General features: G+C 43.8%; 1 protein-coding gene across 4 annotated transcripts; it reads left to right on the forward strand.

Annotated features, from left to right (window-relative positions):
• The first annotated feature begins 70 nt into the window (after positions 1-70).
• On the forward strand, positions 71-25,111 carry SEC23B (SEC23 homolog B, COPII coat complex component). Of its 4 annotated transcripts, none has more exons than XM_061990893.1 (20): positions 71-93; positions 9,005-9,240; positions 10,258-10,315; positions 10,926-11,012; positions 11,223-11,459; positions 11,818-11,903; positions 12,666-12,810; positions 13,379-13,537; positions 14,618-14,733; positions 15,909-16,032; positions 16,704-16,784; positions 17,088-17,177; positions 17,954-18,060; positions 18,245-18,398; positions 19,779-19,856; positions 20,131-20,292; positions 21,111-21,197; positions 22,926-23,081; positions 23,900-23,965; positions 24,876-25,111. In XM_061990893.1, the coding sequence occupies exons 2-20, from the start codon at positions 9,020-9,022 to the stop codon at positions 24,963-24,965; spliced, it is 2,304 nt and encodes a 767-aa protein (XP_061846877.1). In that variant the 5' UTR covers positions 71-93; positions 9,005-9,019; the 3' UTR covers positions 24,966-25,111. The 4 variants fall into 4 exon arrangements, with proteins under 4 accessions (XP_061846877.1, XP_061846874.1, XP_061846876.1 ...); XM_061990890.1 differs by lacking the exon at positions 71-93 and adding an exon at positions 6,938-7,187; XM_061990892.1 differs by lacking the exon at positions 71-93 and adding an exon at positions 6,938-7,145.
• The last annotated feature ends 2,094 nt before the right edge of the window (positions 25,112-27,205 follow it).

A 27,205-nucleotide genomic window follows, 5' to 3' on the forward strand; every position in this document is an offset into this window, starting at 1 on the left:
TTTATTCCTTTGACAGCTACAAGATCACAATCAAATCTCTGTTGGTGTGCAACAGCATCATACACATGAAGAGATCAGATGGATTTTTGAGAGGTATTCTGGAAAGATGTGTTTTCTAGAAAGGAAAAAGAGTTCCTCTGGCTCGATGGTACAGGGAAAAGTTTTTCTAGATTATCTGAATACTCCCAGGGTTGAAAAAGGTGCCACTGACAGCTGCTTGTACATAATTATGGCCTCTGGCCTTGGTTAGTGTTTTGAGAAAGGCATTAATTCCAGCACATCATCAAAAAGCACAATATTCTTTTCCTGTGATGTGGAGATAGTTTGTGTTCCTCCTAAGTGTCACCTCTCTGGCTCCTCTTCTGTGTGACTCTGGGCTGATCAGCTGGGAAAGAATATATAGACTGTGGTCTTGTCATAAGTCTTACGCCCAGAGTATGGCTGGCTGTGGACCCCTTGAGAGAGTTGTGTCTAGCTTCCTCTGGGTATTGCTGTCCCATCTGTCAGTTTTAGAGGGGCAATACTGCCTTTAGAAAACAAAGATTCAAATCCCACTTGGGAAGTAATGGGTTTTTGTATCAACTATATTATGCTAATTAGTGACTGCACCTTTTCCTTAACCTATAATCAAGCAACCTCTAGTGGGAAGGGAAAAAAAAGATAAACTCAGCTTCTTTTTCATAAATGAGAATATTGAGCATATGTGGTACAGACAACTCTTCAACCATTCAGTGTAACAGAGGGCTGGAATGATGTACTAGCAGCTGGGGCAGCGTAGGCACATGATCAGTGCAGAGACGGACTGGTCCTTGCTACCTGTGGTTTAATTTTGCTGTGTCCAGGCTGAATCTCTGTGCAACTACTCGGTACCTTGATAATAACTTCCCAGCACTGGGAAACAGGAGGTAAAGCATAACACTTGACCTGTTGCCTCTTGTTAAGTGCTGTACAAAGAATAAAAAAAATACATAGTTCCTGTCCCATACAGGGGGAGTACAGATACCCTGCTCTAAACAGGCTGCTCCTTGTTTGGGAGCAGCTAGGCATGCTGTCTCTGACAAAACAAACAACTAGTACTGATAAACTGGCATGTTCATGGAAGGAGTTTGATTGTGTTAGCTAGTGTGAACACCCACAGGGGCTCTTCCTTTGGTTGCAGTATTGTCTCCAGGTGGCAAGGATGCATATCTCTACAAAGGCAGAAGAGCTCCTATAAAAGTGATGTGGGGATGAAATGATCTGATGTTTGTTCTTTCTCTGCCCTCTTTAATCACTCAGCACACTGAAGCCTGAGGCTGCTTACTTCACTGGAGGGAGACTTAAGCTCAGCTTCAGATATCCCTTATGTGGCCAAAGGTGGTATAATTGAGGTGTGGGGCTGGGGTTGCCTTTGTCTTCCAGCATTCAAAGAGGACCTAACACAATGGGGTCCTGAATCCTGCTGCTATAGAGATAACACCTTGTGCTCTACTGCAGCTAGGAGACAGCTTTTCAGATAACTCTTCTTTATCATGCAGGTATGTACTTTATGCAGTATAGCCATATTCATTGACAGCAAGGAAAAGGAGAGATGCTTGACTTCAGTGAACAGCTTTACGAAGTGGAGAGATGGTTTAATAAGCTCTTTAAATTCTGGGTCATTTGTATAGAGTTTATCTGGTTTCAGATGACCTTTGCAGTCTCTGAAACTTAGTGTTGCAGCTATAAGAGGACTTCTCAAATTTGGGAAAACAACATGATTCTAGAGAAAAGTAAGGCAATTTCCCTTTCCTATCTGTAAAACAGGAATAATCTAAACACATTAGAGGAATGATCTGTCACTCTGGTTCTTTGTGAACCTGGCAAATCTACCAGCTTGTAATTCTTTTTAAAAAAGGGAAGAAATGCTAAAAGTTAACATTGATAGTCTAGTCTTTGTTTTTCCTCCCTGAGTTTCTTCAGTCTCCTACTTGGCAAAACTATCTTTTTCACAAAGTGGCATGAAATGTAATGTTTTGAGGAAGCTATAGTACCAACTGTAGTACTGAGTATGAAAACACATGCAGAAAGCTGAGAGCTGAAGTTAATTTTTGGAGACATGGATGACTGCTTAGAAGCATGCTCATTTCTTTGTGCAAGCCTCCTACAGCAGGTCACAGTTCAGCTGCTGCAAGACCACAAGGTACCTCCTGGGCTGCAGAGCTCATCCTTGTTTTCACGAGAGCCCTGTGGTGTGCAGACCCTGCTGTGAACCTACCACACTCTTGTGTGTGGTTTCCTCACTAGTGATAACCAGCTGTGCAAAAGCAAGCTGGAGGGTGGTCACACCCAAATACAATGCAATCAAGTGTAAAATTGCTTTTTATTTACAAGAGAAACATTAACAGTACCAGGATGTATTGTGAACTGAGGAGTGTACAGTTAGCAGGTACTGTTTGACATGTCTAGCCCCTACAGTCCAAAGTTTAAAACATTTAATGGCAAACTTGAAGCTTTGATAGTGAAAACATTTACCCCGTGGCTGACTGGCTGGTTGGTTTGTGGTTTTTTTCCTGTCTTTGGGTTTGTTTTGTTAATTTTGTGGTGTTAAATTTCCTCTGATTATAACTCTTGCCCCTGTTGGAGGTGTTAAGTGATGATTGCTCACTTGGGGCTGCTGTTCGAGTGCCATCTTCTGCCTCCTTCTGGTATGGCTACCCCAGGGTTCTGGAAAGGAAAGAGAGCTCTCTTAATTCCTACTCTGGTTTCCTATTTTTTTCCCTCTACCTGCAGAGCTGGTTTTGGGAAGAAACAACAGCGAGGAGCGACAGCTAGGTCTCCTATTGCTGCCCAATTCTTCATGCTTTGAAGCAGGGTATAGACACCTCAAACAGGGCTGTCCTCTGCCATACACCTTCCTCTTTTCCTCCTCACGTGACTGGGACTTCCTATTTTTTAATTTGTGAGAAATGAGTAGGCAGGCCCGCAGCTGCACTGAACCCAGCTTAGCCTGGAGGGAACAAAAGGGTACTGTGAGAAGTTCCATGGATGGTGTTCCAAGTTCTTGTTGAAAATGATCACTTCCTCCCTGAGAAATTTAATTCTTGCTCTTCTCTTCAAGGAGATCCTGGGGCAATGGGGAGGAGGAAAAGCTGAGCTCAAAGTGTTCCCCCTTTTCAGTTGTTAAAACAAGTTGGGGCTTATGTAGGTAGCCCCTCCCTCTTGCTTTTTAAGCAAACTTGTGATTATTTCAGAAGAACAGAAGAATGGGAAAGCTTTTTACTCCACACCCCTCTGCCCAATTCTTTGATCTAGGGCTTTAGGATTTTGCTCCATTTGCAAACTCGCAACAGCTGATCAATGTTTTAATTACTTTGGGCACAGCATGGCATTGAAGCCCTGAGCCCTAGTAAGACATTATGCATTGCTTCTGAGACATGGCAATGTGAGGAAGATATGAAATGAAGCATAAACTAGCAACTCCAGATGAGCAGATTTGCTTTGCCTTTTACTGGTACTGCTTGGAGTCCAAATCCTGAATCTGAGGATGTTAACAATAGCAGTAATTTAATTTTTATACACTTCAGCATTTAAGTAGCATTCTTCTACTTTTTTATTCTCAATGAATATGTGATCTTTCTGCTTGTTGTCAGATCTTACACAACCAAATTTAACCCCCAGAAGGTGCACAACTTCCCTTATTCTAGGAAGCTGGGAAGAAAATATTAATGTTCAGCTCAGCATCTCATTTTGCTGTGTTTTGGACCTGGAACATTGTTCTCCACTGTTAGATAATTCAATAGCAAATACACCTTTTCTGGCCTGGGAAGAAAGAATGAATGGCTCTTGGTTAAAGCAATTTCCTTAAGCATTCCCTAGATAATGCTAATCTCCCAGTGTATTGAAAATAGGTCCCTATCTGTATACCTATGTGGTTCTTCTCCATGTCTGTCTGCCAATTCCTTCTGTTCTTTTCAGGTGTGTAAGCCAACAGCCAGGACTTAAGAACAACCACAGAACCATAAAATGTCAGGAGTAAATTTATTCTCCTTACCTTGTGAACCAGGGGATCTCTCAAACAGCATCAGGGCAGAGGCATGCAAGTGGAGGTGGAGGCACCATGGAGCTCGGCTCTGTTAGCAGTAGAGAGAAAAGATTCTGAACCTGCAGCTTCCACCCGGATATCAGGGATTGTTTTTCAGGTTTAATTTTCTCCTATGCTGTGATCTTTCCCACAGCAGGGCAGGAATCTCAAGAATCAGTACCTCTGAGTCCATCACAGGCCTGTGTTATCTAAACAGAGATGTTCTGTTTGTTGAGTGCACAGACCTTAACAACAATTAGCATAATAGGTGTGCTTTTTGGCACCCCAGCTGCAAGTCATTTGAGTGTGTTTACAGACTTCCTTGCCATTATTTTCCTCCACCATGGAAGGTAAGGACTGCTGATGGATACAAACTCTACAATGGATCTACATTGGATCTTCTTCCATTGCCAGGGTCTGTTGAAGTATCTTGAGGGGCACAGAGAACAGGATTGAAAACCTTGTTCTTCTCTCCTCAATAGTTTAACTTCTTGTCATTTCTAGTGTAAACAAAGTCTTAGGACACACTGAACTGGGAGCAGTCACATATTTCTACAGGACCTTGGTGGCTGAGAAAATATTACTTTTTTTTTTAAGAGCCAAGCATTCCACTGTAGACTATGCATTAATAATGAAAACATTTATTTTCCTAATTGCTTCTTGTATGTTAAAGTTGACCACATTTCTTATGCGTGGTTTTACCAAAACCTTCATATAGCTAGCAAAGGTATGTGTCCCCCATAGCTCATAGGGTACAAAGAAAGAACATTACCCTGTAGCTGGTTGCAAGGGAGAGACTCTACAGGCAATCTAAGCTTCACTATTTGTCCAGATTTTATGTTTCTGGTGCAAGTTAACCGATAGGGGCAATTCCAACCCTAGCAGTAGGTTTCCTTACTATTGCTTTCCTTCTTTTTTTTTTTTCTTAATCGTCCCTGTCAGAGGTGCAGGCAGACACCAACCTGATAACTGGCTAAGTTTTGACATACCTGAGGAAAAAATGGGAGCCTGGTAATCAAACCTGCATGGAAGACCACAGTGCTTCACACCATTTCAAAACATGTTGCTCATGATTTTTTGCCTTTTTTTTTTTTTTTTTTAAGCTGAGTGTTATCAAACAACTTCAGAAAGAAATTTAGACTTTCTTCAATAATATTAAAAAAAAATACAAAATGTCCAAAACATAGATTTCTGTTGCATTTAAATAAAAGAGAAAAAAACCCCAAACAAACCCAAAACTTGACAGTGCGTGGGCAAGAAAACTTGATCACAGTGTTACCCAAATCTGTAACGAGTAATCACTCTCCCAACCAATTTTTATACTTTAGAAAGCAGATATTAGTTTATTACAACAATTAAAAGTGAGTCAAAATGTTTAACTACAGTGCCTTTACCCCTTAGAAGTATGCATGAACGTTCACAGCATTCAGCAATAGATGTATGTGCATACATTAAGACCGGAGAAATCCCACTTACACAGCATTACACAAAGTTGTAGTGGAGGATTTATGTCCTTTGTCTCACTTGGATCAGGATTTGTCTCTTTGGCTTCAGAAGAGATTGTGGGAAGCAACAAGAGAGGGAAGCAAGGACACAGTGAACATATTTTCCCAGATTAAAGGCACAGACAAATTTCTGAGGCAAATCAGACTTGGTCAAACTTCCACCATGCATCCACAGGCACTATGTTGCATTTCTGGATATTTTGGCTGTCTCTCCTCATCACAAGGTCTGGCCGCTAGGGTTTTCCTAGTAAGCTGGGGTACAGGTTTCCTTATAGAGCAATGAACCACTGTGGTCTCAGGCTAGCCATGAGAGTAAAGCTGAGGCCCTTCCTCATTGACAGCCTGAGTGGTCTTGTGGCTTGGCCTGGCAAGCTTCCCAGAGCTAGCCTAAGAGAGACACTGAGGCAAAGACAAGGCCACTTTGGGGCTCAAAAGTTAAGGGCAGGTACAGAGTCCTGCAGGTGAGGAGGAGCAACTCCATGCACTGGTACAGGCTGGGGGTGATCTGCTGGAGAGCAGCTCTGCCAAGAGGCACCTGGGAGACCTGGTGAACAACAAACTAACCATGAGCCAGCAATGTGCCCTCATAGCCAAGAAGGCCAATGGTATCCTGGAGTGTGTTTATAAGATTGTGTCCATCAGGTTGAGGGAGGTTCTCTTCCACCCTCTGCCCTAGTAGGCTTCAGCTGGAGTCCTGTGTCCAGTTCTGGGCTCCCCAGTGAAAGACAGGAAATAGTCCAGCGCAGGGCCACCAAGATAAGGGGACTGGAGCATCTTCTTTATGAGGAAAGGCTGCAGGACATGGGGCTGTTTAGCTAGAGGAGGCTGAGGGGGGACCTCATCAACACTTATAAGTGCCTAAAAGGTGGGCGTCAGGAGTATGGGGCAACACTTTTTTTCTGTAGTGTCCAGTGACAGCACAGAAGGTAATGGACATAAGCTAGGACACAAAAAAGTTCCACTTAAACACGAGGAGAAACTTCTTTGGTGTTGAGGTGAGGGAGCCCTGTCACAGGCTGCCCAGGGACGGTGTGGAGGCTCCTTCTCTGGAGGTTTCCAAATCTACCTGGATACATTCCCATGTGACCGGATGGAGTGGAACCTGCTTTAGCAGGGGATTGGACTCGATCTCTGGAGATCCATTCCACTCCCACCCCATTCTGTGACTATGAATTTTTTTTTGGTCTTGGGTAAATTGTTATGGATAACCTTCCCTAGAGTTTCTAGGCTCAGAAAGGCAATCCTCTCTCCTGAACGTTCAGGCAGCAGAAGGGCTGCATCCATCATCCCGCACCAGTGCAGGAAGGTGACGCCTCCCGCCCCATATTTAATAGGGGCACCCCGTTTGTCACCATTCGAACGCTACACCTGGCACCCTTAGTCAAGATGACGCCGCCACCTCGCCTCCTTCAGAACGGCGCGTAGCACGCCCTTAGTCAAGATGTCGGCTGAGCTTCGCCGGGCTGAGGGTGGGGTGTGCTGGTGCCGCCATCTTGCCTGCGGGCAGCCCGTACCGCTGAGGTGGCTCTGCCGGGCGCGCGGGGCCTGCTGGGAGCGAGCGGCGGCGGCGAGCGGCGCGGCGAGGGCAGGTGGACGCTGTGAGGGTCCCCGCGGGCCAGGGGTGTCCCCTGGGAGGGATGGTGGGTCGGTGATGCCTCCCATGACGGGGGGCGGGAAGCGGCATCTCCTGTGAGGTGGATCTGGGAAGTCCCTGGTGTGCACTGGGGCTGGGGGGCTGGAGGAGGATCGGTGGCGTCCTCTGTTAGAGGGGGCTGGGGAGCGGTCAATAGCATCTCCTCTGAGCGGGGGCGGTGTTGTCACATTTGAGTGGGAGTTGTTGGGGTTTTGTGGTGTCCTCTGTGAGGAGGGCTGGGGGGAATCTGTGTCAATGATGTTCCCTATAGGAGAGTCTGGGAGTGCGTCAGTGATATCCTTTATAAGTAATGCTAAGGAGGGTCAGTGATATTCTCCTAAGGGGGTGCTAGGAAGGGTCAGTGGTGTCCCCTGCAGCAGTGCTTGTATGGAGATCAGCAGTGTCCCATAGAGCAGTGCAGGGGCTCAGCAGCATCCTAGCATAGCTTTGCCTAGGCCGGAGATTGGTAGTGTCCCCCGGGGCAGTGCTGAGGGTGTTGGGTCATGATGGTGTCCCACAGGGCAGAGCTGGGATCAGATGTGTCCCCTGGGGCTGCGCTGAGGGTCAGCAGTGCCACCTGTAGTAGTGGAGAGAGTCAGTTCTTTATCTCAGGATCAGTGGCATAGGAGTCAGAACCAGCTCCTGTGACTACACTAAGGATCTGATATGCTTCCTGGTGAAGGGATGGTGGTGTGTGATGTTTCCTATAGCTGTCCCAAGTTAAGGAGCAGAGTGATCTGTGGTGTTCCCTATAGTCCTGCCTGGCAAGCAGCAGCATCACCTATCGCTTTGCTGGAAGAAGTAGGGGTCAGCAGTGTGCCCTGTAGCAGATCACATATAGAGACTGGAATACTACCACCACTCGTTTGCCTGAGGCTTTAGAAAGTCCTGTCCTCCTGCACAAGGGATTTGAGACCTTCCCACTGCTGGGACAGGCCCTAGAGGTTGCTGTGGGAGTAGAGCCAGAGGGCTTTGTGCTGGTGGTGGGGGCTGGTAGATTGGGCAAGTGCTAAACCAGCCCTCTGCAGCCTGTGCTGTGTGGTGTTTGTGGGCTGGATTCAATGATTGAGTTTTCTGGTAGGCTCGTCCTTCTCATTCTTAGGGACATCAAAGATAATTATAGTCTGGAAGCTCTTGTTTGCATCGTATTCTGAAAAGTTCAGTAAGGCAGAGAGTGACTTCTCTGTTATGTTGGGGATACCCCTCCTTGAATAGCACATATTTCCTGAAGTCTGCTGGACTCTCAGTTCCTCCCTTACTGGCAGTGGGACATGGTACCGTGCACAGAAGGTGTCTGAAATCACCAGAGACCATTTTTTACATTTTTGTTATATGCTTCTTTCCATCTCTAAGCAGGTCAGGCTGGCAACTGCGTGACATTTGTGAGGAATGTTTTGGTCTCAGACTTGCCCTCCTTTCCTCTCCCTAAGGTTTTAGCAGAAGGCTTCAGGATGTGTTGCAAATCTGACCTGTTTTCTATTACTGATCTGAGGCAGGCAGGATTGCTTTTAGATCAGCATGAGATTGAGTGGGTATTGGGATGTTAAAAGTGGATCATCAAGAAATAAAACCCCTTTCAGTTCTGCTTTTGAGAATCAGATTTCCTTCTTTGTTTAATTTGGTGATGATGAAAGCACTTGACAGAAGAGATTAATGTTGGGGGGAGTGGTTCGTTTGATAATGAGATTAAGTCATTGTAACATATTGGCTTTGTCCTGCAATATCTTGTGCCTACATATAGTTGATCTACTGCTCTCCTTTGCAGGACTGTTGTCCAGACAGGTGACCACTGCCTGAACATAACGTTTGTTTATGTCCTTTCAGAGCTTCTGCAGTCACATGGCGACCTACCTGGAGTTCATCCAGCAAAATGAGGAGCGTGATGGAGTGCGTTTCAGCTGGAACGTATGGCCCTCTAGCAGGCTGGAGGCCACGAGGATGGTTGTCCCCCTGGCCTGTCTTCTGACCCCACTGAAGGAGCGTCTTGACCTACCTCCTGTGCAATATGAACCGGTGCTTTGTAGCAGACTGACTTGCAAAGCAGTGCTCAACCCACTCTGGTATGAATTTCTTGGCTGGTGATGTTTAAGAGAGGCTGGATAGTATATAATTTTTATCTAAACTTCCCTTATTCTCCTTTTTCTCTGCCTAGTGCCTGGGAGTCTCTTTCATTTAAATGTAGTGGGTTTGTTAAAATCCACATGTGCCTAATGAGATAAATTGAATGCCAGCCTGTTACTAGAGCTTCCAGAACCAGAGGAGAACAGAGTGCCTTTAGGGAGGCTATTAAGGCAGAGGTGATATATATGAAAATAGCCAATCCTCTTACCATCCCAGAGAATTTTGTGGTGAATGATGAATCTTGAAATAAAAAAAGTGCTGGTTATACTGATGTTTTCATCTGGGCTGTGATGTGGTTTCCTGCTTCCTACCCATCTTACTGCTTATAGGTCAGCTCCAGTATGGACATCAAGGTTTTCTTTGAAGTTTTGCTGAGAATGTGATGATCATACATAGTTGGAGTGTAGTGTTGGTCTGAGATAAAACAGGGAAGGCCTGTAAGAGGAAGTAAAACAAGATCAAGCCCATGAAATAAGAATATGGCCAGGCTTTACTGCACCAGCAGTTACAGGATGTCCTGATGGGTTGAGGAGAGTAAACTCTTAGGGGCAGGGACAGCCTCTTTGTTCAGTGTTTGCACAGGATCTGGATGAATGGCTCCTGCTACTTTGTGACTGGAGTACTTGAGTGCTACAGCTGTACAAACAATAAGACAGCTGAGGTAAGCCCAAGTGTAGTGAAATAATGTTTAGATCTAAGTCTTTGACAAAGGCTAAGCTCCAGAGAGCTGTCAGTGGTCTGCCACAATGACAAGCCTGGAAGTGTCAGGTCTGGATGAGCTCATGGATTTTCTGGCAATAGAACAAGAGTTTGAATTCCCAAAACTCTTGTCATTCAACTTGGGGTGTTTGATACTCTGTTTCTTCCTCAGCATTGTGAACCAGCACAGACAATTGTGAAGCTGTGCTGTAAAATTGTTCTTGTAGTTGTGTTAATGCCTCATCTTTCCCTTGCAGCCAAGTTGACTACCGGGCCAAGCTCTGGGCTTGTAACTTCTGTTTCCAGAGAAATCAAGTAAGTTGGAAAACACATCAGCCTTTCCATCTTCTCAGTGAACATTTCATTGGTGACCTCCCCAGGCAAAGGATATTTTGCGTAAATGGCACTTTTCTAGATTCCTTCATTTGGCCTTTTTCTCTTGCTGAGCCCCAGCCTAAGTACTTGTTAATGGCTCTGTTTTACCTGACGTATTGTGTATTTTCAGTTCAATTTTGCCAGTGATTTTACCAGCATGTAGAGCATAGGAAGGAGGTAAAAAGGCTACTTTGTCTCATGTGTTTCCAGTATGGTTTTTTTTGCATTTGAAATTTACTGTTCTTGCTAGGTATGAAATTCATCAGATTTTAATCAGAAACTGTCACGTGGCTAAATTAATTTCTGCTGGCACATAGTTGCTGCTGTGGTCCTACCTTTTATATACACAGGACTGAGCAGCTGCCCATACTCCTGGCCACTTAGCAGATCAACAGTATGGCTCTCTTGTGATGAATTAATCAGGTTGGTGCAGTGGCAGTAAAAGAGTTGACCAACCACATCATGAACAGGGCAGCCTCTGTACTGCAGAAGAGGCCCTACATTTCTGTCTTGTAACTTCCTTGTCCTATTTTTTTGTTCTCTTTTTCAGTTCCCTCCAGCATATGCAGGCATATCTGAAGTCAATCAACCAGCAGAGCTTATGCCTCAGTTTTCAACAATTGAATATATAGTGCAGGTAAATGGATAGCAGTCAAGTTTGAAGCCTCTCTAATTGTCTTGCTTGTGACAGATTATTTATGTATTAAATTTACTTGAGATAATGCAAATAAATAATATTTCTGCAAGGTGCTTAACATAAGACTCATTTTATTCCTTGCCTGGAGGCATTATAAAGTGTCACCTGGCATATGCATACACCTAATAAATCCATCTCTGTCTACATTAGCGAGGTCCACAGACACCATTGATCTTCCTGTATGTTGTGGACACGTGTTTGGAGGAGGAGGACTTGCAGGCACTGAAGGAGTCCCTCCAGATGTCCCTAAGTCTGCTGCCTGCTGATGCTCTCGTGGGTCTTATCACTTTTGGTAGAATGGTCCAGGTTCATGAGCTGAGCTGTGAAGGGATTTCCAAGAGCTACGTGTTTAGGGGCACAAAGGACCTGACAGCTAAGCAAATACAGGTATGTTCTGCCATCTCTTAGGCCAGTGGCTTGTTAGCTCTGTTGACACCAGTGCTGGTCTTTCAAGCACTGTGCTCTTAGGGAGGGTTCAGTGCTCTTAACTATTATCCTGTTTCCCTCCCAATATCTATCCTGTCTTTTTTCCTTTGTAAGCTTGTCCAAGATAGAGTTTGTGTGTCTCGTGTGATGGACTCATTGATCCATTCCTAATGGGAGTGCAAAGATTAATAATTTCACAGATTTTAATACATTTAATGCTATACTATGAGCAAACCTCAGTATATATTACTTGTCAGCAAATAATATGTTTGGTGTTTGAGTAGTACATCTCTTCCAGTTCCTCTTTTCTCTTCTCTAGGACATGCTTGGGCTTTCAAGGCCAGCTGTCCCCGTTCAACAGGGAAGACCTCTTCAGACTCCAGAGCAACCTATTATTTCAAGCAGGTAAGCTGCACCAGCACAGCAGAAGAGCAGGGCAGATATTTGATGCCTCTTTGGGGTTATGCTTCTAAACCTGGGTTTTCCAAGATGACTCTTTGTAAGATTTAAATGGTACTGTCTTGTCAGAGTTATTTCCCTACATCAACTGATAAGTTATGGATGGGATTTACTAGAGCTGCAGACAATGTATTAGACTTGCATAATACCTTGGTTTTGCTATTGCAAGAACATGATTGCCATTCAGGCTAGATTTCTACTTGAAAAGCATAGAGTAACTGGCTTTGGAAAACATATTGCTCAGGAGTCCTTTGGAGCAAGGGTCTGTCTTTTTGGGTGGCATAGTCTATGCATGACACTCCTACATACCACCTCCTACTCCTGAGGCGGCAAGTCCAGAAATGATTGACAGGCAAGCAGTGACCCCTGAACAGCAAAGCTGTATTTGCCTCTGTTGAATGCAGTTTTGTGTTTCTCAGCTTCCAGTTTTCAGTGGCAGCTCTTGAGCATTTTGGTAGACTAGGTTGAAGGTCTTTCCTGTGTTTTCTATGACTCTGCCTCCTTGTCAATTCCTTATACCTTGCTTTGATCACATTTCTTATTTTGCAATGCCCTATTATCTTGGAAAGTTTAGATGTAAGAAGGGAACATGATCCTTGATTTTTTGCTTCTGATCACTATCTTGGTGCAATTTCTGTGTGCTAGGAAAAAAGGCACTTCTCTAAAGTTGTAAACAGGAAAACATTTTGTTTGGTTTTTTATTTGTAGGTTTCTGCAGCCAATACAGAAGATTGATATGAATTTAACAGATCTACTTGGAGAACTGCAAAAGGACCCATGGCCAGTGACCCAGGGAAAGAGGCCTTTACGTTCCACTGGAGTAGCTCTTTCGATTGCTGTTGGCTTGTTAGAGGTACTTGTAGTGCTGTTCTTTGAGATGAGCTGGTCAAAGTAAGCACCTGGCAGTTTTTACTGGAATGTGTGCAGACGTGAGTCCCGCTTGATCTGTAGCCCAGTTACATTAGACTGGAAAGGTGCAATTTGTTTTTACTGACATTTGACGTATATTGGCACTGGGTGGTGTAGTGGTGTGGAACTTACATCTAAATGGTAAAACATGCAGGTGTTTGAAGGTCTCTGATTCTTGTATGTATTGCCATGTGAAGATGCCATGGGTTTATCTGAGGGTCATGTAAGTTGTAAGTAAAAAGAACAGAAACTGTCTGCTTCTTGTTATGAAGACATGAAGTGTGATGTACCTCAAGTCTAAACTCGAGAGCTTATGTCAGGAAATGTGACTGTCAGGAAATGCATTACTATTTGTTGAGGTGGCCTGTAGCAGAGACAGATCTCTAATGGCATTGCAGAAACATGCAGACACTTCTGTAAAGAAAGCATTGTTGTAATTTAATTAGCCCCTGTCCCCCTTTTTTTTTTCTCCTCCCTTCACTCTCTGATAAAATTCTTTACTTTTATTTTAGGGCACGTTTCCAAACACAGGGGCCAGAATAATGCTGTTTACAGGTGGACCACCAACACAAGGACCAGGCATGGTGGTAGGAGATGAACTGAAAACACCCATCCGTTCTTGGCATGACATAGAGAAGGACAACGCAAGGTTCATGAAGAAGGCCACCAAAGTAGGTGCTAGTGCCTGCTGAGTGTATTTAAAAACAAAACCTGAATATTGTGTCAAGAACACTAAGAGGGAGGAAAAGACATAACACAAACCTACATATGTTGGTGTGTTGACAGCTGCCCAGTGTTCCCCAGGGAGCAAACATATTCCATTCTCTGGATGTGGGAACAGTATTTCCAGATACTTGCATGATAGTCCTTGGACATGAGGAAATGGGCTGAAGTTTCACCAGGGGAGGTTTAGGTTGGATATTAAGAGCAACTTTTTCACTGAGAGAGTTGTTAAGCATTGGAACTAGCTGCTCAGGGAGGTGGTGGAGTCACCATCCCTGGAGATATTTAAAAGCCGTGTAGATGAGATGCTGAGGGATGTGGTTTAGTGATGGGCAATGTGAGGTGAGTGGTTGGACTTGATGACCTTAAAAAGGTCATTTCTAATCAAAATGATTCTATGACTGTGAAGTGCCTGAGCTTTTTGTGTATATTGTGAGAACAGTCAAGGGAAGAGTAAAAAAAGACTTCCTCCTAGTTACCTCTCCAACATAGTCCTGTGCCTTCTCAGAGAAAGACGCATTTAATTGTTGTTTCTTAGCTGATGGTGAGTTGAGTGTTTGTTCATTGGTACCATTGTATCTCCTTCTGGGGAGGAGTAAACTTGTCTTCCAAGAACTGAACACTTCTAGAAAGCCTCTTTTGTCTTCTTCATATGTGAAACACGGTTAAAATAGTAAAAATGTCAGGGAAGAAATATGCCTGTCAGCTTAGAGAAAGCAGTATGACACCTATTTTCTAAACTATCACCTGGAAGTCTTTGGGTTGCCACTAAGTTGTCACAGGCAAAGATCCCATGTAATTCATGCACTGTCTGCTTTTGTGACATGCAACTCAAGCTCATACAAACACAAAGATTCTAAGAGAGAGTGAAGTGTGCTTTAGTAGAGCAGTAACAGCAAACAGCTGTTTAGTTCCAGGACACTGGGAATTGCTTAATTTGTACCTTGTGTTTCATGTGTCAGCCTCAACTGGAGAGCAGTAGAACTACCCACTGTGTCATCCTAAATCCTGTGTTTTATTTTCCCCAGCACTACGAGACTCTGGCTAATCGCACTGCAGCCAACGGGCACTGCATTGACATCTATGCCTGTGCTCTGGATCAGACTGGACTGCTAGAGATGAAGTGTTGTGCAAACCTCACCGGGTATGTTCATAGCAAGATAGCACAAAGCTGACTGCATTTTTGGTTTTAGTGAGGTAGAACGGCTCAGAAAGCAGTTAAGTTTACTGTCAGGGCAAAAGAGTAAGATTTTTATAATTCTATTCTAAACTGTGGTTTGAATTTGCCAGGGATTATATGGCAAACCTCACCTGATCCCAGAGCACATTTCTGAAGTCTCAAAACAGCATGTGAATTAGCACTGCTGGTAGAAAACTTGATATCCTGCTTTTGAGAAAGGTATTCTAAAGCATGGTGCAACATGTCTTTTGCAAATGCTTTCCGCCTCCTCAAGAAGATAGCAAGTACCCTTTCCAGAATTTGTGGGATAGATGCCGTGCATTGTGGTGTTTGCATGCCTGAAGTACCATCAGAAGAGCAGGCTGTTAGATGTGATGGGTGGAAGCTTTCCTTGTGTGGATCAGGTTTTCTCTTCTTAACAGCTCACTTGCGTGTCTTCCAGGAATTTTTGGCTTCCTTGGATCTAGTTTTAAGTGACATCTCTAAAGGGATGTGTTCCATGTTGCTGAAAATGTTATGGTCTCTGTGAAGAAGGCTGTGTGCTGAACTGGGCTGTTTGGGGACCCAGGGTGTCTCACTGGCCATTTAAAATATGGTACTTCTAGGGAGTCAAAGGATGGTTTGAGCAAATGCAGGGTATGTGTAAGTGATCATGTAATGCTCAGTAAACAGAAGAGAGATTGTTTGACCCTTTGGTTGCCTTACTAAGCTCCATCTGATCAGACCTGGGTTTACTGAGGCACCTAAGGGAGACACAGCATAGATCTGTGCAGCTCTCCTCATGCTGCAGGGGTGCAGCCATCCTGTCTGTAGTGTGAGTGGTTCCAGCCCTGCGCGGGGAAAGCTGTGTGAGCAAAGCTCTTTTGTGAGTTGAGGTATTTCTAACACAAGGATTTTTAAGGCAGCTGAAGGAATGGCAAGAAATATAGTTGAGAAAGCAATCTGGCAAAGATGGAGCATTAACTCATCTGGCTTTGGAGCAAGTGTCCATGAATCTGCATTCCCTGATGTGATTTCTACCTTTGAAAAGTCATGCCTGAAAACAGTTTCTGCATGTGTTTGCATGCTTGAGAGTTGGAGGGCTATATCCTTTGTACTTTAGTTCTAGTTCCCTTATGTGTTGTTTTATTCTTTTACAGAGGACACATGGTGATGGGAGACTCCTTCAACACTTCTCTCTTCAAGCAGACCTTCCAGCGGGTATTTAACAAAGGATTCAATGGGGAATTTCGGATGGCTTTTGGTGCAAGTTTGGATGTGAAGGTGAGAAATTAGTTTCACTGGATGACATTAACTGGGAAATAAAAGTGCTGTTCATTCAAAAGTTGATTTAAGTGTTTGAGATATAGAAAATTCTACATGTTTGAGGCCAGCCATAGTGCCTGTTTTAGGAGAAGCACCATACTGGTGTGAGTGGAGGGATTATTGTTTGAAATATTATTAAGTTAGTATTTAGGGTGAGGTGGTATTTTTTTCTCTTTTATCTTTCTTTTTTCTTTTCCCTTCTTTCCCCTCCTCCTTTTCCTTCCTTTCCTCTCCCTCTCCCTTATATTTTCTGTTTGTTTTAGATTTTTTTTTTTTAAAGCAACTAAGCTCTTGCCTCTCCTGTCTCAGTGAGTCACACTCTTATGGTACTTCCTACTCTCAGCGTCACCATAAACGTATTAATTATGAAATGTGTTGACTATTTAATAATATTTAAAAAGTATTCATTATTAAAATGTGACTGTGTAGATTCTCTTAGGTTCAGTAGTTGTGACAGTAGGTGATCTGGGAAAGTACTCAGAGATGCTTTCCCTGACAGCCATGTGTATGCGCCATCTGATGAAAGCTGAGCAACTGATTTAGTCTGTGTGTGTTCTGTTTGACTGACTCGATTTAGAAAAAAAAACCACAAACACCCCAAAACCTCAACTTTTTTTACCTTGTTCTAGACCTCTAGGGAGCTGAAAATTGCAGGAGCTATTGGACCATGCGTATCCCTGAATGCTAAAGGGCCATGTGTTTCTGAAAATGTAAGTGTCTGACATGGAAAAGTCTTTAATAAAGATGTAAACAGTAAAAAGTTTCTGTCTAGACTTAGAGCTCAACTAGAATGGCAGAGTTTTCAAGAAGAACAACAACTTGGAAACATCCCTAGGAAAAGACAGTCTTTCCTACATTATTTTTTTAAGACTTTTAACTGTTTGACCTTCAATAACTTCATTCACACCCAAAACATAAGAAATCTAGAAGGCCTACCATAACGTAGTTTAACATAACCTTGTCTTACTTGCTGATAGAGACAAAAATGCTGCTTTCATTTCAATTCTGTGCAGGAGCTTGGAATTGGAGGAACATCTCAATGGAAAATTTGCAGTCTGGATCCCAGCACAACTCTGGCCATTTACTTTGAAGTGGTAAATCAGGTCAGTCCTGGATTCTCTTGTTTTTGGTTGTCATTTTTACTCACTATCAGCTTGTAACTGGGACAGAAAATGCAGTGACATTCCCCATGTTGCTGATGGATGGTTGCAAAGCAAACGTTTTGTGCCAAAGAAGTATTCGCAGAGATTGTTTACGTATGCATAAATTGCTTAATAATTTCGTTCTGTGTAGAACTTGCATTGTTTCCTTTTCTTCTTCTTACAGTATTTGACAAAGAAGAAATTGTCTTTTTACCAGTAGGTGCTGGGGAGAATAAAAGTTTAAATACCTTCAAATTCTTGGAGAATTGGACCTTCAAGTTGTAATGATGCTCAGAACAACTAGGGAAGTTTCTGAGCACGTGGCAGCTAGAAGTTAGGAAGGCTAGCCCAAAGGAATTCTATTCCACATTTGTATCTCTTTGTCTTTGCTGTGTGGGCTTGTTACTGTTGGAAACAGGGTGATGCACTTGCACGACCTTTGTTCAGATCTCATACTGCCACCTTATATTCATTGCTAAAGAGATCAGAAGTTCCTGCCATCCTTTAAAAGGGACAAGCTGAGCAAGTGTCACGCCCAATATCAAATTGGCTCAGCACCACTTGAATTTGAGGGCTACTGGAGAACACAACACTGACAAACGTATCTCTCTTCTCTGGTCTGTCTCTACCTTGCACTTATTCTCTGATTGCTCAAATGATGCCCTGAAGTTCTCTGTAGGGTAAAGAGTTATGGAAAAGCCAGCTCATTTTGAAGACTTACCTTGTTTGATTTGCAGCACAACGCACCAATACCTCAGGGAGGCAGAGGGGCAGTCCAGTTTGTCACTCAGTATCAACACTCCAGTATGCAGAAACGCATTCGTGTCACCACCATAGCCAGAAAGTGAGTATCTCATGGCAGTTCTCTGGCAGAATGGCAGAAATTTAAGTCACAGTCTGTGCTGGAATTTTTCTAGCTTTTTGTTGCATGCATTGGCCAGAGAGTATTTGGCACAGGGAGGATGAATCTGGTTTGGCTTTCACTGAAGGTCAATGCATGCAGCACTAACTCTTCACTAACCCTATAGTTGGGCAGATGCACAGACTCAGCTCCAGCATATAGAAGCTGCCTTTGACCAGGAAGCAGCTGCTGTGCTGATGGCACGACTGGGAGTGTACAGAGCTGAATCTGAGGAGGGACCTGATGTTCTGCGATGGCTGGACAGACAGCTGATCAGACTGGTAAGACCAATAGTCTGCAGTTGGGTGCATTCTTGATTTTAGTAGAAATGATCTCTGGAAATGAAAGCAGTATTGTTTTTTCCAAATTGCCCTGCTGCTTCTTTGCTCTGATCACAATCACGTAGTTGTAGTATGTGATAGCTCAGAAGCCAATATGATCAGCAAATTTGTGATGGAATAGGTAAACATCCCATCATGCTGAAAGGATTAAACCTGAGAGTAAAGAAGTGATAGTGAAACATAGAATAATGCAGATGGGAAGGGACCTCTGGAGGTCTCTGATTCAACCCCCCAGCTCAAAGTAGGGTCAACTTTGAGCAAGTTGCTGTTGTTCACTTGAGTTTTGAAGATCTCCAAAAATGGAGTTTCTCTTGCTTCTCTTGACAACCTGTTCCAATGTTTGGTACAGTCACTCTGATTGGTTCCTGCCATCTGAATTTGCGTTTCTCCAGCTACTCATCAGGTAGCTGTAGACGGTGATAGGACTCCCTGATCCTCCTCCTCACCATGCTGAACAAAACCAGCTTCTTCAGCCTCTCTTTCTGCATGGGGTACTCCAGCCTCTGACCAGCTTGGTGGCCTCTGCCAGACTGGCTCCTGTATATCCATGTCTGGCACTGGAGAGCCCAAAACTGGGCAAAGCATTCAGATGTGGGCTCACTGGTACCAAGTTCAGGGCAGTAATCACTTCTACAACTTTATACTGTCTCTTGCTTTGAGTTTCACAAGCCTGAACTGCCTTGTGGTGTTGATATTAAAAGACATGGCACATCAGACACTGAAAAAACAGGGCCAATATCAATGTAAAGATTTTAGCACCGAAACACACACAGGCTTGCTGCATGCTCAAATGATTGTGGAGTCATCTATAGTTAAATTAATATATAGTTAATATATAAATATACATTAATATATAGTTATAAATATATAGTTAAATTAGTATATAGTTAAATTAATATATAGTTAAATGGATGCTTCTTATTTTCAGTGAAGCAGATGGTGAAATGCCAGTCTACTGCTGGTCTAGAAGAAAGCAGAATTTCTGCAAAACTGTTTCATAGCCTACAAAGCAGCTTAAGTATAATGTATCTTGATATAATGGAAAAAAATGGGTAGTACTTAGAAGTGCTGTTTCTTTCATTCTTACATAATTAAAAAATCCAGATTTAATATGCATCTATAAAAAGAGATAAATAGATCAAATCAACATTCTCATTCCAGTAAGATACAGAAAGAAAAGTAGCCTGTAAATTTTATATTACTTGTTCTTGTCAAACTTGTTTAAAAACAACCAAAAGAACACCTTTCCAAAACCCCCCATGTTAGTTCTAAGAAAAAAAAAGAGCAACATAATCAAAGTATCCCTTTTTCTTCCAACAGTGTCAGAAGTTTGGACAATACAACAAAGATGATCCCGGCTCCTTCAGATTGTCAGAATCATTTTCTTTGTATCCCCAGGTAAGAACTTCAGTTCCCACAGCTGTGGGAAAGGTATGCAAGGGTGAGTGAGAGTGTACCATTTATCAGATTCAAAAGAGGAGGAAGAGCTGCCTTTTTAATTTGATGGGCTGGCCCTTTAGTTCAGTGCTTCAAATAAGGGAAAACTCTTGAGGAGTTGAAAAAGGGTAAACTTTTTTTTTCAAAGAATTTGCTCTTCAAAAAAATTTGATGTGGGTGCAGAAGTTTTGTCAACTTGCTGACATTTCTCTTCTCACCTGTCTTTCTGTTGCAGTTCATGTTCCATCTGCGACGCTCCCCATTCCTGCAGGTCTTCAATAACAGTCCAGATGAATCTTCATATTACCGTCATCACTTTGCTAGGCAAGATCTGACCCAGTCTCTCATTATGATCCAGCCCATCCTTTATGCTTATTCTTTCCATGGACCTCCTGAGGTGAGTCCCTGTTTAAAAAGAAGAGGTAGAACAATTGAAAATAAGGAGTATTCTGTCAGGGTAACACTGTTTCAGCAAAAAGGCCTCTCTATTTTATTAATCAAGGTAATTATTAAAAGATCAGATGGAGCGATGTAAAATATGAATTGGGTTTTCAGTAAGCTTACAGCTTGGTTAAAAAAACTCCAACAAAACAGGAAACACACACAAAAAAACCTCCCAAACCCAACCTCCCCATCCCCTCCAAACTCTGGTGAATCTTGCAGCTGTCAGTAGAACTTTTTTTCTCTGCCAGAGGCTGCAACCTCCACTGTGTAAGTCAGCAAGCCTCAGCCCTTCCAGGTCATAATCTCCCAGCATCTGCTTGTTTTCAGTTATTTAAGCAGCAGTGTTGAACTATGGGCAACTATTCAATGGACAGACATAGATTCCCCTATACTGACTGCTTTTTTGAAGGAATGTGTCTGGCAGGAAAGGCAGGCAGGAGCTGCTGGAGTGGCACTTTGAAACCTTGTTCTTGAGATACTTGCGTTCAAGATGATTTCAAATCAAACTTCATCAGCTGTAGAAATTTCAGTCTCTCATCCTACCCTTCACACAGTAGCTGCTAACCTGCTGCACCACTCTGTGGTGCTGCAGGAAGCTGACTGTCCTCTGCAAGGCCTCCACATGGACTGAGCAGCCATTGGTGGAGTCACATTTATAGATACAGATGTCACATCTATAGGCAGAGCTGAACAAACTGTTTGGCCAGTTATGAAGGTGGACATAGTTCCGAGGGCTTAGTGATGCCTGACTTTCTCCTTTGTTTTCCCCAGCCAGTGCTCTTGGACAGCAGCAGTATCCTTCCTGACAGAATCCTACTGATGGATACTTTCTTCCAGATAGTTATCTACCTTGGTGAGGTATGGTTAAACACATTCTCTTTCTCTGTTTATGTTTCCTCCCTTTTGCCATGCATGCAGACAGTGTCACTGTTAGGATAAAATAAGCTGCTTGCAAAACCCATCCTAGCACGGTGACATTGTGTACGTGCTGCTAGTTTTAATACAATTTCCTCATTATCTGAATTAACAATAAAATCCTGGAGTTGCTGAGGTTATGTCTCCACTGAGTAACAGCTGTCCTGTTAGCTTGATCATATTGGCCTGGAAAATGTCAGAGAAACTTGAAACTTCTCTGGAGGTTTTCAAAATATGCCTGGATGTGTTCCTGTGTGACCTGATCTAGGTGGACCTGTTTTTAGCAGGGAGGTTGGACTAGATGGTCTCTAAAGATCCCTTCCAACCTCTACCATTCTATGATTCTATGAAACTAAGCAAGGCAGAGAGCTGCAGTTTGATTTTTCAGATATGTGACTGCCGCTGTATTTTGACACTTAAATACCGCTGCTTTTAAAGAAATCAGTTAGGATTTTTTCTAGTTTTTGCTTTTAAATACTGGATATCTCTGACAGCTACTCCTATATTCCTTCCATCACAATTGAGGTAAGTGTTTAGGTACTGACCCTTTCTAAACATCAGATTTATACCAGTGTTTAAAGCCTTGGCTTTCCAGTGCCTCTTCAGTATGCATGTATTTCAGTATGTATTTCAGTCCTGTCAGGTTTTGTACAAGACTGGTATACTACTGTAACTGCAGAACAGAAATACCTCACACCCTGAAGTAGTTATTGAGTAATGGATGAAAAGGAAACTCTTTCCACTTCTTCCTTGGGAGATCTCCAGAGAAATCATCTTTGATGCCTTTTTTCCCCTCTCTTATCCTTTATAGTCCTGAGCCTATATGAGTGGCCTGTTTCCAGTTTCTTCAACATGGCACAAGGTTGGAGTAGTTTAAAGTAATTAAAGTAGTTTACAGTGAAGCAGTTCTGTTAGTGAAAACCTTTTGGAATGCATTTTAACGCTTCCCTTTGGTTTTGAACTAAGCTACTTCACTGGTATGTAACAACTGTTATGAGAATGCTTGAAGTCTGGCATCAGCTTGAAGTTTGCATCAGCTCCATGATTAGTTACTGACTGGACTGTGCATAGGATTTGTTTCCTTTGAGAAGTGAACAGGGGTACCTGATTGACATGAACAGGAGTTCAGTGCTTGAGTCAACAATGACCATAGATTTTCCAGACTTACCTTAAACAGTTTCTACCTACTGCTGCAGAGCAAGACACTCAGCAACTGGGTAAAATTTAAACAAGGGAAGAGCTAAGCATGTGACTTTGTGTATCTATATAGACCAATTACTAGATATGTATGGTGAAGAATCTTGAAAATACTGTAAGGCCTTGGCTGGCTGGTTTAAGACCAAATCAGATGCAAAAATGTCAGTGGTTTAGAAATACTTTGTGTTTCAGTGGTGCAGACTGAAACATAAAGGCTTGAAGATCACTTTCAATGAATTGCACTAGCACTGTAAAAACTGCTGCCAGATGTTGTGTTGAGTTCCTGTTCTTACATTCAGGGACAGAAACCAAATAATGTTATTGTCAGAGTAGAGGAAGCGTGCGTTTATTTGCCCTGTGCTCTGCAAGCAGAAGTACGTGTAACGTTCTGCTGCTGTAAGACATGCAGCTTAAAAAGGGGAGGCTTGCAGACATCTCTGCTATGTTTTCATTTCCAACCTGTCCCATCAACAGACTATTGCACAGTGGCAGAAAGCTGGTTACCAAGACATGCCTGAGTATGAAAATTTCAAGCACCTACTGCAAGCCCCGCTGGATGATGCCCAGGAAATCTTGCAGACCAGATTCCCAATGCCACGTTACATCCACACTGAACATGGGGGCAGTCAGGTAAGGAGGGGGTTAGGAACTCTTTCACATGAGCAGAGCAGACAGCTTTATTTCTGCTTATTCTGGTTATGTGTGTTTAATACAGTGGTAATTTAGCTCTTCAAAGTAAAAGCTTGCATATTCTCTCAGGAGCATTTACCACGACTTGGTCTTTTAATAAGCAAATCACTTTCTGGATAAGCTTTTGAAATCTGAGGGTGGAAAAAAACTCCAACAACAAAGAAGCCAGCTTAAATATCTTTTTATTCCCCAAAGAGATGGGAAAGAAACGATTTGGCTGTGTACCTAAACTTACCCAAGGCAGGCAGTGTAGTTAGCTTGCTAGGACAGAGAGTTACGCTGAATGATTAACCATCTGTTCCTTTATTCTCTAATGACAAATGAGGACATTTGGTAGTTTCTAATCAAGTTCTAATAATTAATAAATACTAAGAAGTAAAATAATTATTAAGGTAATAATTTTAAAAATAAATTATAATAAATAATATAACTATTAATTATTGTGTCATTCCTGTTTCTGCTGTTCCTTCAATTGCGGTCATGCTGTGCTTGTCTGTGTCTAGCTTGTTTGTAGCAGTGAAGAGGCAGGAACTGATGCTCCAAAACAAAGATACAGTACCAGTTTTTGATGTGACCACATGATGTTAGTTCTCCACTGACCTCTTTTGTGAAGAGCAGATAGGGGCATGGGAGGGATAGAGCTGCTCTGCCAGGCTAGTGCTGTTGGCTGTAGCAGAGCACATCTAAGGTCTTAAGAGGTCTGGAGGGAGCTGACAGATCTGTCATTTTACTTAACTACTTCTCTAATGTTTTAATAGGCCCGGTTCCTCTTGTCTAAAGTGAACCCTTCTCAGACCCACAATAACCTCTATGCATGGGGACAGGTAAGCAATGGAAGAGCTGCTCGTGTTTGGGAATGCTGTAAAGTGTACATTTACATCTTTGTGCAGAAGCTATCCAGCTTTTTGCAGACATGTGACTAGATTTGAAAATCTTACAGTGCTTTACTGTGGAAGGAAACAAGATTATTTCAGTATGCCAAGGATCTCATAATACTACCTGAGACTGCAGTAACTGTAGCACTTTAGAAGATACAAATGATTTATTGTATTTGTCTCTAAAGTTTATGCAGGTCAGATTTTTATCCAACCTGTTTATTCAAGTCCATGGTTGTTGATAGGACAAGCGCTACTGGTAGGGAACACTACATGACAAGAGGATTGGAATACAGTTTCAAGCCTCGATGGCTAAGCTCATGTTCTCATTCATGTACTGAATTCCCTTGAATTTTGAGCAAAATCCAGTTGACTTTGGGGCTTTTTCCGAATGAATCTGAGAAATGGCTGTCCACATAGAAATGGTACCATAACAGCTCAGTAACTCAACAGCCTGATGGTGTCCAGAACTCTGCCAGTATCCCAGCTGCATACGGGGTTCAGGCGGATCAGGAGAGTTCTGTGTGGGGACTGCTGCTGAAGGAAGTAGTGAATTTGATGTAGTATTTTATCTTCACCCTGCCCCTACAGGTATTTAAAACTTAGGTGTCTTATTATATAATTATTCTCTTAAAACTTAGGTCTCTTATTTAAATCTTAGATATCTCTTAGGTGACAGAGTATTTACTACTCTGGAAAAAGTAGCTGGGTTATGGATACGTATGGATCTAATTTATCTAAGAAGATGAACAGACTTATACATCCTCTTGCTTGACCTTGTTTGTGCTGATTGGCTTTTGGTTAGACCTCAGTGTTAACACCACTATTTTATGCTCAAGATTTCTTTATTTTTCTGCAGGAATCGGGAGCTCCAATCTTGACAGATGATGTTAGTCTCCAAGTCTTCATGGATCATTTAAAAAAGCTGGCAGTTTCGAGTGCATCATGACTGTGATCGAACAGAGAAGCAAGGACTGAAGAGTTAACATAGATCATGTTGATGACAGGGGTGGAACGATATTTACATTTCCCTCTCTTTCTTTTAGATTAAGGATTTTAAGTATGAAATGAAATAAATATTCAGGGAATTTTTTACTCTGCCCTTCTAGATGTTAATTTATTTGTATCCCTTTTTGCTTGTATTCTCTTTTCTCTACATTGTAATTAGAGGTAAAAGCTGTTTTTAGACAATAGAGATTTTAACAGCCTTCAGCATAATTGTCAATGTTGTGTGTTCTTCAGAGGTGTCTTTTAGCAACGTGAGACTATAAAAAATAAAGATGGATAAGGGCATTACTATTTAGTGCTACCCCAAATTCATTTCCATATTTTTGAATACCTAACCCTGGGGTAGGTGCAGGCTATTGAAAACAATAACCGTCGCTGTTACCAAACCCCTCTCTTCAGTCACGGATCCTTTTTTCAGTCAAAGAGCCCCTTGTAAGGGTAAGGAGGCTGCTCTGGCAGCCGTAGGAACGGGGTGAGATGTACAGCCCGTGCGTTGAACATAACCCTGGCGTGCCGGAGCCCGCAGCCTCCGTGTCACCAGGGCATGGGACCTGCAGGGCGGCCGCTCTCGCCTCTCACTTTACCACAGCACAGACAAGCAGGAAGAGCGGCGGTGACACCGGCGCGGTGCCTCCTTGCGGCGGTGGCGGCGCGCGCGCGCACTCGCTCGCTCCCGCCCCCCGCAGCTAGGGCGCGCGCGCGTGACCCGCGTCCAGCCCGCCGCCGCCAGCCGCGTGCAGCCCGATTGGCGGCGGGGCTCGGCCAATGAGCGCGGGCGTTGCTGGTGGGGACGATGCGGGCGAAGGTGTGGAACGCGCGGGCGGCGCTGCTGTACTCGCTGGGCGGCTGGACCGCCATGGGCGCCATCCTTCACCACAAGTACACCACCGGCAGCAGGCCCGGTACGGGCGGACTGCAGCGGGACAGCGCGGGCCCAGGGCGGGGGGCGGTGGCGGCTGCGTGACGCAGCTGAGGGCGGGCCTGGGCCAAGGTTGGGGTGTTCGGCTGAGGGGAAGCTCGGCCGAGGAGCGGTGTGCAGCTGAGGGAAAGCTCGGCCGAGGAGCGGCGTGCAGCTGAACGGGAGCTCGGCCGAGGAGCGGGGTCCAGCTGAAGGGGAGCTCGGTCGAGGAGCAGGGTGCAGCTGAACGGGAGCTCGGCCGAGGAGCAGGGTGCAGCTAAAGGGGTGCTCGGCTCGATTGGGAGCTAGCTCGACCACACCAGGGCCCAGGTTAAAGGCGCTGCTAGAGGCGCGAACCCCCCCAGCGCCGGTTCAGGCGATTCTCTCGGCCAGGGAAGGCGGCGCCGGGTGCTAACGGCGCTGAGCTGCCCCGGCAGCCTGCTCGCCTGCCAGACTCTCGAGGTTCTTGGAGCTGTGCAGCTGCCGGGTGCGAGGTCTCTGCATGGTGCGGGTGGGCTGTTGAGGGTAGCCGAGGCGGGCTGCTGTTGGCTCAGTGTGCGCCTGGCGCCTCCAGGCACCCCGAGCAGGTTCACCTTGAAGGAAGAGAAATCTCATGTTGACAGGAGAAGCATCTGCTCTGTCTCTGGTAGCAGGAACAAGGTTTAGACCCTTTCTAACTTTTCGCTTTATGTGGAGTCTCCTTCCTTGGAGGTCTTCAAGACCTGCCTGGACATGTTCCTATGCGACCTTGTCTAGGTGACCCTGGTTCTGCAGGGGGGTTGGACTGGATGATATCTAGGGGTCCCTTCCAGACCCTGCCATTCTATGATTCTAATGGTTTAAAGCTGCATCCAGACTGCACATTAGGAAACATTTTTTTACTCAGAGGGTTATCAAACACTGGGACAGTCTTCCTAGAGAGGTGGTCGATGCTCCAAGCCTGTCAGTGTTTAAGAGGCATTTGGTCTATGCCCTTCGTCATATGCTTTAACTCTTGGTCAGCTGTGAAGTGGTCAGGCAGCTGGAGAAGGTTATCATTGTAGGTGTATTCTATCCCTTCCAGATTAAAATTATTCTATTTCTATTCTATTTCCATTCCATTTTCTCTCTGCTCCTCTTGCTTTTCCTCAGCAGCTGTCTGTTTATTAATAATGTGTAGCAATGTGGAGGTAGCTGTAATGTGGATAACTTGGAAGCCAGACGTTATTTGTGCTTACTGTAGTGCAGCTACTAGTCCAGTACCAGTGCAGCAGCCTAATTGACCCTAGTAAATCACTCTTTTT

Source organism: Colius striatus, chromosome 2 (genome assembly GCF_028858725.1).
Source record: "Colius striatus isolate bColStr4 chromosome 2, bColStr4.1.hap1, whole genome shotgun sequence".
NCBI classification, from domain to species: domain Eukaryota; kingdom Metazoa; phylum Chordata; class Aves; order Coliiformes; family Coliidae; genus Colius; species Colius striatus.